Here is an 11,168-nt window from a genome sequence, read left to right as displayed (position 1 = left end):
CTGTCAATATCAATCAATATCTATCAATAACACTGAAATCAAACCCTCACTCCTGAACCTCAGGAAATAAACTCATTATCTTGTCAACAAAACCGTCAACATGAAATCATACAATGACATGTATCATAACTCATCATCACATGATGATAATTCACCAACAGGTGGTCATTATTTATTGTTTACTTGTTGTGTTTATGGTTGCCAGGGCCGATTATTGAGCTGGATGAGATGGACGATGCCCTGAGCCTGAGCGAGGACGAACTTGACCTTCAAGTGTCGGAGATGACGGAAGCAACGTCCGTTTCCCAGGGTACATCAGTCGCACCACAGGTACAGCAGAACAACCTCCCCAACTCTACAATTAATAAAACTTGTTAGATCTCAACCAAGTTATTGGTACATGTACCAGGAACTCACACCTTGATCTGTTTCCTACTGTCAGTAGACAGTACAGTGAAACCTGGATTCAGCAACCAGTCAAGGGACTGAGGAAAATGGTTGCTGATGACAGGGTGGGGTTAACTATGGAAAAATGGACGGGCTGATGTTTTAATATGGCTTCTGATTGAAGGTGGTTGCCTGACCAGGGTTGACAGTACTAATGTACATGTACTATGATACAGACCATGATTGTGCTAATATTCACTACGTTTCTCTGTCGTTTGACAAAGTATCCAAACAACATTCACACAACAAAGTTTGCTACTTGTACTTGGGAGCTTTTAGACACATTCTGTCTCTTTTTTAACCTTGTGCATGTAGATCTCAGAGTTCTCTGTCCCTTACTATGAATATCCATTTACTTGTCACTGTCTCTGTGTAATCTTGGGTAGAATCCTACTGGAAAGTAATTATAGCTTCTGAGTCAATATTTCTTACTGTCACCACTACTGTCTCTTTTCCAGCCATTTTCAGGCTCACCTGTGAGCTAGGTCCACAGGTAAAGAATCCATCTGTACCTCACTGGAATGTGACAGGAGAATGTTTAATGCATTTTGAGGCTTCTCAGGTCTATGCATGGAGCAGTGGAAAGATGTGAAAGTTGCCTGCAAGATAGCCAGCATGTGTAGGGACAATATTACTGACCAGCTGATGAGGTGTACCAAAACTTCCAGCATGGCTAAATGCATGTATCATTCTGCCAGAGTATGTTTCTTTGAACAATACAAAAATAAAACGTTGCTGTGCTCACTGTTACAAACACAATGATCGTTATTGATGCTGTGCCTTTCCCTGCATGGTTGCAAACATTTTGCATAAGCCAGCATGTCCACACAAACGGTGATCAAGCACAAGGAAAATGCCTCGCAAACCGAGTCTCAAAGTTTTCAAAAGTTGAGGCACTGACAGAATACCCTATTTTCTCCCCTCCCAAAAAAGCCAGAAGCAGTTTTAAGCCCCTGCTCAGTTCTCTTATAATGGCAAAATATTGTCAATTGGCACTTTTTGCATGTTGAAGATGGTGTTTGCAAAGTTATTTTTCATTGCCAACATAATTATAAGTCTTGGGTACTCCCATCTCTTTGTGGTGTTTGATGTATTAACATTGTTTACCTCCTGTCAGGTTTCTGATGAAGGAGAAAAGAAAGACCCGGAGAAGGAGACTCCAGCCATCGCTGAGGTGGCAGAAGGAGAAGAAACAGCTGAGAAGGAGGGGAAAGTACCAGAGGCAGCAGTGGAGAAGGGAGAGAAGGAAGGAGAGAAGGAAGGTGGAGAAAAGGAAGGGGAAAAGGAAACTGAGGAAAAGGCAGCAGAAGAGGAACCAAAAGGAGAAGAGACAGCAGAAAAGAAGGAAAAAGATGGACAAAAGGAGGGAGAGGTACAGGAGGAGAAAGCAGAAGAGGAGAAAACTGAAGGTGATGCCAAGGAGGAAGGAAAGATTGAAGAAAGCAAGACTGAAGAAAGTAAGACTGAAGAAGAGAAGGCTGCTGCACCTATGGAGGAGGTGAAGGAGGAGCCTGCTGAGGAGGCAGGTCAGGAGGATGCTGCTGACAAACCTGAGGAGAAACCAGAGGAACAGCAGGAGCAGGTAACCACGGCAACAGATGAGAAAAAGAAAGAGGAGGCAGCTGAAGAGAAAAATGCAGAGAAAAAGGAGGAGGGTATGTCCGAGGAGCAGCAGAAGGAGGCATCAGAAGAAGCTGAGACGTCTCAGCCTGAGAAGGAGGTGTCACAAGACATTCCGGAGACGGAGGGACCTAAGGAGCCTGCAGAAGTTACAGCAGCAGCAGAAGCTAGAACAGAAGCAACGGAAACAAAGAGGGAAGGAGAGGAAGAAACTACAGTAACAGTAACTACGGAGTCAGAGAAACCAGAGGTTAAGGAACCAGAAACAGCTGTCAGGGATGAAGGTAAGGGAATGAAGAAACTTCGGTTTTATTCCTCCTTGAAGCATTTCTGTGAGATGTAAGTTTTAGTTCCAAAGCAAAGTTGCATTGTAATTTCCAACTGGACTTGCACAATTTTTTTGCACTCCAAACAATCTTTGCCAAGGAACTTTGCTTTAGAATGATTTCTGCCAACACTTATTAACTCTCAATCGAGCTAAGTCCTTGTTTTTCAGCTGTAACTATTTCCTAGTCAGGAGTCTATGAAAACAAAGATCTGTAACTAAACATAATAGTAAAAGTTGTGAGAGATTTTGTGAATATTTTCTGTGCCTGTTTTACAGCGACTGAGTCTCCTACCAAGACCCGGACCGGCAGAGTCAGCGTGACCTTCTCATCAGAACCACCTCAGATGCTGGGCAATGGTACGTTGTGTCATTTTCTCATTTCCTGAAGATTGATTACTAATGGGGCTACAGCATGTAAAGCTGATAAAGACATTGTTCTTGTTAGATATGACACGTGCATTCAAAAAGAAGAGAAATAAAGAAAATTCAATTTTTTGGTGTCACATTTTTAGGTAACACATTCTTTTCTGGTTACAAAAATTTGATGACATTGAAAAACTGAAGGAAGAGGAACTTGCTGAACCAGTTTGTGCCTAAGTGTATACCTCTGGTAAAAAAACTAAAGGGAAAGAAAAGTGAAACTGCCAAATTGGAGGGCTATGTAACAAATTGAATATCTGTTACAGACCTGCTTCCGCCTATGACCCCTGACCTGAACCGGAGCAGTTCCCAGATGACTCAGATGACCGGTACCAGTGTGTTTGTGCTAATGTTGTCCTGTCCTCGTGCTAACATCATCCTGTTATTGTCCTATTTTCAGACCTGCTCCCACCCATGACCCCTGACCTGAACCGCAGCAGTTCCCAGATGACGCAGATGACCGGTACGAGTGTGTTTGACGAGAATTCCCTGAACCTGAACCAGTTCGTGCAGCTGGTGGAGACGTTTCTGGGCGACCACCCGTACCACGAGGCGGTGGACCGGCTGGTCGGCTACATCCAGTCTGGGTACGTGGAGACGGAGGAGGAGAAGATGTCACGGCTCGCAAAGGTCAGGGGTCAGAGTTCATTTGATATAAATTCTACCCTTACAAAGGTCAGGGTTCATTTGATGTGGATTCAACCCTTACAAAGGTCAGGGTTCAGAGTTCATTTGATATAGATTCAACCCCTATAAAGGTCAGGGTTCAGAGTTCATTTGATATAGATTCAACCCTTACAAAGGTCAGGGTTCAGAGTTAATTTGATATAGATTCAACCCTTACAAAGGTCAGGGTTCAGAGTTCATTTGATATAGATTCAACCCTTACAAAGGTCAGGGTTCAGAGTTCATTTGATATAGATACAAACCTTTTAAAGGTCAGGGTTCAGCAAAGTCACAGTTCATTTGATGTAGATTCAACCCTTACAAGGCTAGGTAGATTCTTTAAATAAACTTAGGTTCAGTGAAACAAATTGTAATCAGTTCTCAGGCAATGTCATGTTAAAGTTATGAATAAAGGATATAATGCTAGTTTACATTTATCTGCAGAGTAATCTACATTGTCTTTAAAAACAGGGTATTTGAGGGTATCATGTTGACAGTGGTTTCAAATTGCAATACATATATTTTCAAAATATTACACTTTGAAAGCTCTATCCAACCACTACATTTTGTACATATCCCCAAATACCCTGTTTTTAAAAACAATGGATATAGGTAACCCTACAGATTAAGGTGATCTAACGTTATGTACTTCATCCATACTAGATCTTCAGTCTGTATTGAACAGTAGACCATTAAGTCTTACATAATGTACATCCATATTCTAACATGTGTGCCTGTTTGATCCATACTTATCATTAAACCTGTATAATCAGTCCAAACATGCTGCCCATAGCCCGCCGGCTATACTGCTGACGGACATGTATGGTAATGAGGACAGTTTGGAAGTGAGTATCGAGTATGACTGAAACACCCCACTTAATTCTGCTGCACTGAAACCTGTTAGTGTAACACACTGCACTTGTGAACAGTCATGCCTTATGTTATGTAGGCACTAGGCTGGTACATCAAGTTGAGACTTAAAGACTGTTGGGTGTTGAATTCTTAGAAAGAAATTTATGAATTTCTAGAAATAAGTTCTTGATGCAGAACTGGATCAAATTCATAGGACATTCATTCCAATTGGAGTGATGCCCTCTGAGCCTCTTAGCTATTCTGTTAAAGTGTGCAAAAAAAAAAACACACCAGAGGTGCGCTAAGTTGCCAACATTTGCCACCAAGAGCTGTGATTATATTTCCTTTTTGTCCTCCCTGCAGGCACGGAGAGACGCGATCTCGGCGCGGCACAAGTACCTCCTGGACCAGCTGTTTGAGAAGTGGGACAACGATGGGTCGGGTTTCCTGGATCTGGAGGAGGTGCAGACCATCCTGCTGAAATATAAGGAGGGGATGGAGGCGGCGATCATCAAGAAAGGTGGGAGATGTCTTATTTCCATTAGATAGTGTCTCTAGAGAGACTCCTTCTGAATAACAAGTAATGGAGGCAGCTATTATCAAGAAAGGTGGGAGACATCTTATTTCTGTCAGATATTGTCTGTAGATATGGCAGCTTGAGAGGGAAGCTTCAGTAACTACCAATGTTTCAGTACCACAGACAGTATGATATTCATAAAAATAGTATACTGATAATACTTGTCTTTGTGGGATGCTTAGATGGCTTTTTTTAGAGAGGACTGCTTTAGCTGTACTTTAGAACCTTCAGTAGAAATAGTCTTGTTCTTGTGAAGGCAACTACCAAATTTTCAGCACCACAGACAGTGCATCATCTCAAAAAAGAAACAAAACACTAAAAATCTTTAACTATCCTGTAGTCCAATGATTTTGTTTATTAGTATTCTGTGCATGGAGTTAGTAAGTTCAGGCTACCATTGTAAGCTGATGTCAAAATTATCACAATCTATCGGTCTGCTCTTATGGAGTAAATTATCATAGAAATAGCCAAATAAAAGGACACAAACTTTCACTGCTATGTTTTTTGTGTGTAAGGATATGCTACTATGTAGATTTATTAGGACATATCATTTATGTTTTTATGTTGTCAACTTGGATACTACTACATTGTAGTATTTGTTTGTCTGACCTCTTCCTTCATAATCTCAAATAAAGCATATACTGTATGCAGATTTGAGCTTCTCGTGAGTGAACAATTATTATTAGTCAAATAATTTCCTCACTGACATGGAAACATTTTTCCCCACACAGCGAGAGCCAGTCTGAAGAAGAAGTACCGTCTCCATGACAACCGGATGAACCGGCGCGAGTTCCGCACGTTTATCGAGGACGTGGTGCACCAGTTGCCGGGAGACGATAACGAATGCTTCGAGGCTGTGATGGAATATCTGCGTGCCAGCGTGGAGGTGAGACAGAACAGACGTCCATAGCAACGTGTTGTATGTTTGTTTATTTGTTTGTTTGTTGTGGTCAGAACCAAACATTCGGGTAGAAATGCTTCCTACACCTTTCTGTGTATGAGGCCCACAAGGATATCTGGACTAGCATAGTTTGTACTCTGTAAGGGAATTTTGTTACATCCAAGGTATTTATGAGACACACAAAGATTTTGGTGTACTTTAGTCCACTGATACGGGTAGTCCACTAGTAGTGGTGTGTGTTCAACTCCCAATTTTCCACATGTTAACATTGTACGCCCCCCCCCCCCCCACTTAGAGATCGTACACAGAGCGTATCCGTGGTGACGCCAGGAAGAAGTGGCTCCAGCTGATAAAGATCGCAGCGGAAACGGGCGGGGCCAGCATGGATCCTGTCTACAGGGCCGTCTTTAACGCACTCTATAAGGTCAGATCATTACATCATCCATGTTGGTATAGGACATTATTATAACTGTCTACAGGGCCGTCTTCAACGCTCTGTACAAAGTCAAATCATTACCTCATCCATGTTGGTATAGAACATTATTATAACTGTCTACAGGGCCGTCTTCAACGCTCTGTATAAGGTCAGCTCATTACCTCATCCATGTTGGTATAGAACATTATTATAACTGTCTACAGGGCCGTCTTCAACGCACTGTATAAGGTCAGCTCATTACCTCATCCATGTTGGTATAGAACATTATTATAACTGTCTACAGGGCCGTCTTCAACGCTCTGTATAAGGTCAGATCATTACCTCATCCATGTTGGTATAGAACATTATCATAACTGTCTACAGAGCCGTCTTCAACGCTCTGTATAAGGTCAGATCATTACCTCATCCATGTTGGTATAGAACATTATCATAACTGTCTACAGAGCCGTCTTCAACGCTCTGTATAAGGTCAGATCATAGTCATCCATGTTGGTGTAGAACATTATCATAACTGTCTACAGAGCCGTCTTCAACGCTCTGTATAAGGTCAGATCATTACCTCATCCATGTTGGTATAGAACATTATTATAACTGTCTACAGGGCCGTCTTCAACGCACTGTATAAGGTCAGCTCATTACCTCATCCATGTTGGTATAGAACATTATCATAACTGTCTACAGAGCCGTCTTCAACGCTCTGTATAAGGTCAGATCATTACCTCATCCATGTTGGTGTAGAACATTATCATAACTGTCTACAGAGCCGTCTTCAACGCTCTGTATAAGGTCAGCTCATTACCTCATCCATGTTGGTATAGAACATTATCATAACTGTCTACAGAGCCGTCTTCAACGCTCTGTATAAGGTCAGATCATTACCTCATCCATGTTGGTATAGAACATTATCATAACTGTCTACAGGGCCGTCTTCAACGCTCTGTATAAGGTCAGCTTATTAACTCATCCACATTGGTATAGAACATGACAAAAGAGTTACAGTGGAAGCCTGTTAGTTGCAAGACTAGTTAGTGTACGATTAATGACTGTAATAAATTGCAAAAAACGTTTCATGTTCACTCTATTGTTAGTGAAATTGCATGTCATTTTGTCACCAAACCTGGATTGATACAAGAAAATCAGTGTAAGAATTGAACCCACTAGATTTCCCATCTGTTCTCCATATTGCTCAGCACATTTGAGCATTTGTGTAGCAAAAACATCTCCTCATGAATATCACTTCAGAAAACCATTTGCACCTTGTTTGTTTATGTTGTTTATTTATTTGTTTTTGTTGACATCAGGATCAGGAGGCGCACGGTGGGAATAAGAAGATCAGCGCATACATCGCCATGTTGGAGCGTAACGATCTCCAGCCGTCGCGGGGAGAGACGTTGCTGCGATACGTGGCCGTGACCCCGGACGATGCGCCCCTCATGCTGGGCAAGGCCATGTACAAGGACATGAAGGGCATCAGGTAGGGATGTGATAAATTTATCTATTAGTTATCATCACTACAAGTGATAAATAATAAATGAATAATTAGTTATCATTGACTATGTCCTAACATGAAGGGCATCAGGTAGGGAACGTATATTTGGTGAAAGCAATCTCAAACAAGTTTAGCTCACTAAAGAGCTAATCATCCACTGGTTGTGACTGAGAAGACAGACGCTATGTAAAGTATTTATAGGTTCATTGTACTGGGGAAATTCTTTAAGTCCAATGAACTGTGGACCATGGCTTAACATCCCGTTCTAAGGACTCAGGGACCCTTCTAAAAGTGTGCGTGTTGGGTTGTGACAACAATTGCCGGGACTTACATGCATATGACTTCTTGGTCCAGATCAGGGTTGCTAGCTACTGGACTACATTGTATGCACACTACAGGGGGTCTATAATCTTTTTGTTTCTTCTCATGCCTGTTGGTTTTCTCTCCAGTTTTGCGTCAGTTGAGAGCGGGAAGCCGATCCACGTGCCCCGAGTCATGATGCACGGCAACATCCACCTCTGGAACCCTGATCGCAAGGACCAGGTGGGTAACAGTTTAACTTCTACACCAGGCCCTTTATCTTTATATTCAGTATGATTGTCATATTCATCACAACACACCAGCATCTGTATCTGACATAATCACTTACAGCATAGCACACAAACTTCTGTATCTGTATCCATGTAGTCATTGTAATGTTTCCTCCAGCATCACACACCAGCTTTGCAGCAATCATCATATTAGACTCAATGGTTTTCCGTATAATCTAATTCTGTTGTTCCAGGTATTGTTTAAAACTATGTACTGTAGCTATAAGAATGGAGGATTCAAATATAGTGTTTGTTGCAGTGAGTTCCTCTTTAGAATGATGTCATATTTCTACAAAATGGGAATTTTCTAACAATCATTCAAACACTATGTCATTGTAACACTCTTTCCTTCATATCAGGTTTACAAGCTTCATCATTCAGTAACCATTGCATATTTTGTCAGTCAATTATGTTTAAAGACAGTCTGATCATCTCTTCCCCCCCCCCCAGGAGGTGGATGGCTCGTTCATGGTAGTCCCGCTGAAGGACCACCGGAAGAGGGTGTTCGGGATGCTGGGGATCGACACGATGGCCGACCCGCACGACAGGAGCATCTTCGTCACTCATGAGATCAGCTTCTTCCAGGTGAGTCATAAAAACCACACCTGCTGATAGGTGATGGTCCAATAGCCTTGTTGATGCCGTAGAGGCATTCATAATTAGTCCCCTGATAGAAATGTTATTGATTGGCACAGAATGTTTGTATATGTAATTGTTATAATTACAGGTTTACATCGACACTGAATCTGATGGATTTTAGATCATCTTTCAAGCAAGGACACACGATGATAAAGGTGGTCCCAGGTGGTTTTTTAGGCAGTAGGGGTGGCGGGTCGCTATCAGCTGTATCTTAACTTAAAGGTAATACAAAATTTGTGTAATTGGTATTGGGAGGTGTCCTCCCCTAGCCATTTACCTCCCCAAACAAAGTCTGGAACCCATTTTCACACCTGGAGTGGGGAAAGTTGTGGAAGGTGCCTTTCCCAAGGACACAACGTCTAGCCATGAAGCCAGGAATCGAACATGAACACTTCTCGATCTCATGTATGCAAGTGTAGCCAATTGGCTGTTCAATGCCACTTGATAATTGCAATTTTGCAACTGTTTCCTTCTCTGTCCCAGAATATCTAATGACCATTGCCATCTCTGTTCCAGGGTATTGCGAAGGCGTTCAGCGTGGCGTTCCACTACATTGACATCCGGCGGAAGATCCTTCGTATTGCAGAGAGCGCTGTCCACTGGATCCACCGGCGCAGCGTCAATGTGAAACAGATAGACGTCTACATGGTGGAGCCGGGGGCAAAGGTACGGGAGGTTTTCGTTTCTATCGTAGCCAAACATGAAAAAAAGATTCTGAGGGTTTTTTCTGATCAATTTGGCCTGAAAGTTCATCTGTGTTGGTAGAAATCATTCTGAAGCAATTTGAAACACAAAAATTGGAGTTACATGAAGACTGTCCACAATTCTTCCAGTATAAGTCCACTTTTGTGCTGGAAACCACAGCTCAACTTTTCTGTAGCACAATTGCTGTAAATAGCAGATAGATGTCTAAAACTATGATAATTAGTATCATTGCAAGAGACAGTCAGATTGCACATCATGGTTTCCATAGACATTATACATTTTGTATTCTGACCAATCAGAAGTACAATAGTTAGTTACAGTCACTATGGACACATACTTGTGACCAATCACAGACCAGGAGACATCTAGCTAAGACAGAGTAACTTGTAGCTCCTTCTTACCAGGACATTCAGGCAAGGCTGAAGTCTAAGATTAAGAAAGGCTCTTCCAGGAAACGGACCCCCTCCCCAAGGAAAGTCGAGGACAAAATTTCCTTTGACAGTCCGACTCAGCTGAAAGCAAAAGATTTGACCGCTGAGGTAGGCAGGAACAATGCAGGCAGATGTTACGGAGTTCAGGTTCTGAAATAATCACACGGTTATGAGTTGTCAGTTCAGGGTTTCTACTAATTCTAAATTGAATGTTCAAATACAGACAATGTTCTTTTTAATTTATATAGGGATTGTTTTATTGGCTGTTCAGCATGCACAGCCAGGCCTGTGGCTATGAAATAATCACACGGTTATGAGTTTGGAATTAACTTGTTCAGTTCAGGGTTTATATAATTGAAATTGAATGTTCAAAAACAATGGTTGCTTTCCTGAGTTTGAGGTAGTTTTTTTTCTTATTAATTCCGAATAGAAATGTTAGAAAGAAACTTCATTATGAGTCTTCCTTCTAAGAAAAAAGTTTGAGCAAAGTTGAAGAATCTTAACAATAAGCAAGTTATTTGTACCTCGTCATCATCATCATCGTCAGGGCAATTCTGACTGGTTCAACTTCCCACTGCAGCTAGGGGTCCCTGCTGCAGTACTTCACACTGCAGACAGGTGTCGCTGCTGCAGTGGGAAGATTGTGTTCCCAACTGTCACTCAGAGTTTACATCAATTATTATAATTGAGTCTTCTCCCTGTTTCATCAGGAGCACGACTTTGTCCTGCGTAAGATGATGACGACCGACAAGAGCGGGAACTCCAAACTGTACGAGGATCCGCAGAGGCTGGAGAGGAAGGACAACCTGTTCAGGTGAGTCACTGTCAGCTAGCCTGAAAACTTTTCACGACAGCCGTCCAAACTTTCATGGGTCATTTACTGTTATAGCAGAACTCAGCAAGCTCATGAATGATGGAGTGATCAGAGAAAGAAGTCACAAGTACTGTAACAGTCATGCTCTTGCAAACTTTCATGGGTTATTTACTGTAATACAGCAGAGCTCAGCAAGGTCAGCATTGATGTGAGAAACAAGTCTGACTCACTCTTTGTTCTTGCTTTGTATAGT

The 11,168-nt window shown here is 42.0% G+C and overlaps 1 protein-coding gene across 1 annotated transcript in view; it reads left to right on the top strand.

The window, feature by feature from the left end:
• LOC118407287 (EF-hand calcium-binding domain-containing protein 5-like) overlaps positions 1 to 11,168 on the top strand; it is a 22,308-nt gene that overhangs the window by 5,553 nt on the left and 5,587 nt on the right. The window contains exons 8-19 of the mRNA XM_035807744.1: positions 206 to 330; positions 1,565 to 2,351; positions 2,672 to 2,752; positions 3,216 to 3,445; positions 4,697 to 4,853; positions 5,642 to 5,796; positions 6,107 to 6,235; positions 7,549 to 7,721; positions 8,186 to 8,279; positions 8,777 to 8,911; positions 9,482 to 9,631; positions 10,812 to 10,915. Coding sequence (XP_035663637.1) covers positions 206 to 330; positions 1,565 to 2,351; positions 2,672 to 2,752; positions 3,216 to 3,445; positions 4,697 to 4,853; positions 5,642 to 5,796; positions 6,107 to 6,235; positions 7,549 to 7,721; positions 8,186 to 8,279; positions 8,777 to 8,911; positions 9,482 to 9,631; positions 10,812 to 10,915 — 2,320 coding nt within the window. The remainder of the gene's footprint in view (positions 1 to 205; positions 331 to 1,564; positions 2,352 to 2,671; positions 2,753 to 3,215; positions 3,446 to 4,696; positions 4,854 to 5,641; positions 5,797 to 6,106; positions 6,236 to 7,548; positions 7,722 to 8,185; positions 8,280 to 8,776; positions 8,912 to 9,481; positions 9,632 to 10,811; positions 10,916 to 11,168) is intronic.

Source organism: Branchiostoma floridae, unplaced genomic scaffold, assembly GCF_000003815.2.
Source record: "Branchiostoma floridae strain S238N-H82 unplaced genomic scaffold, Bfl_VNyyK Sc7u5tJ_1189, whole genome shotgun sequence".
Taxonomy (NCBI): Eukaryota; Metazoa; Chordata; class Leptocardii; order Amphioxiformes; family Branchiostomatidae; genus Branchiostoma; species Branchiostoma floridae.
The sequence above is the reverse complement of the archived record's forward strand: the minus strand, read 5'-3'. Positions and strand labels throughout refer to the sequence as shown.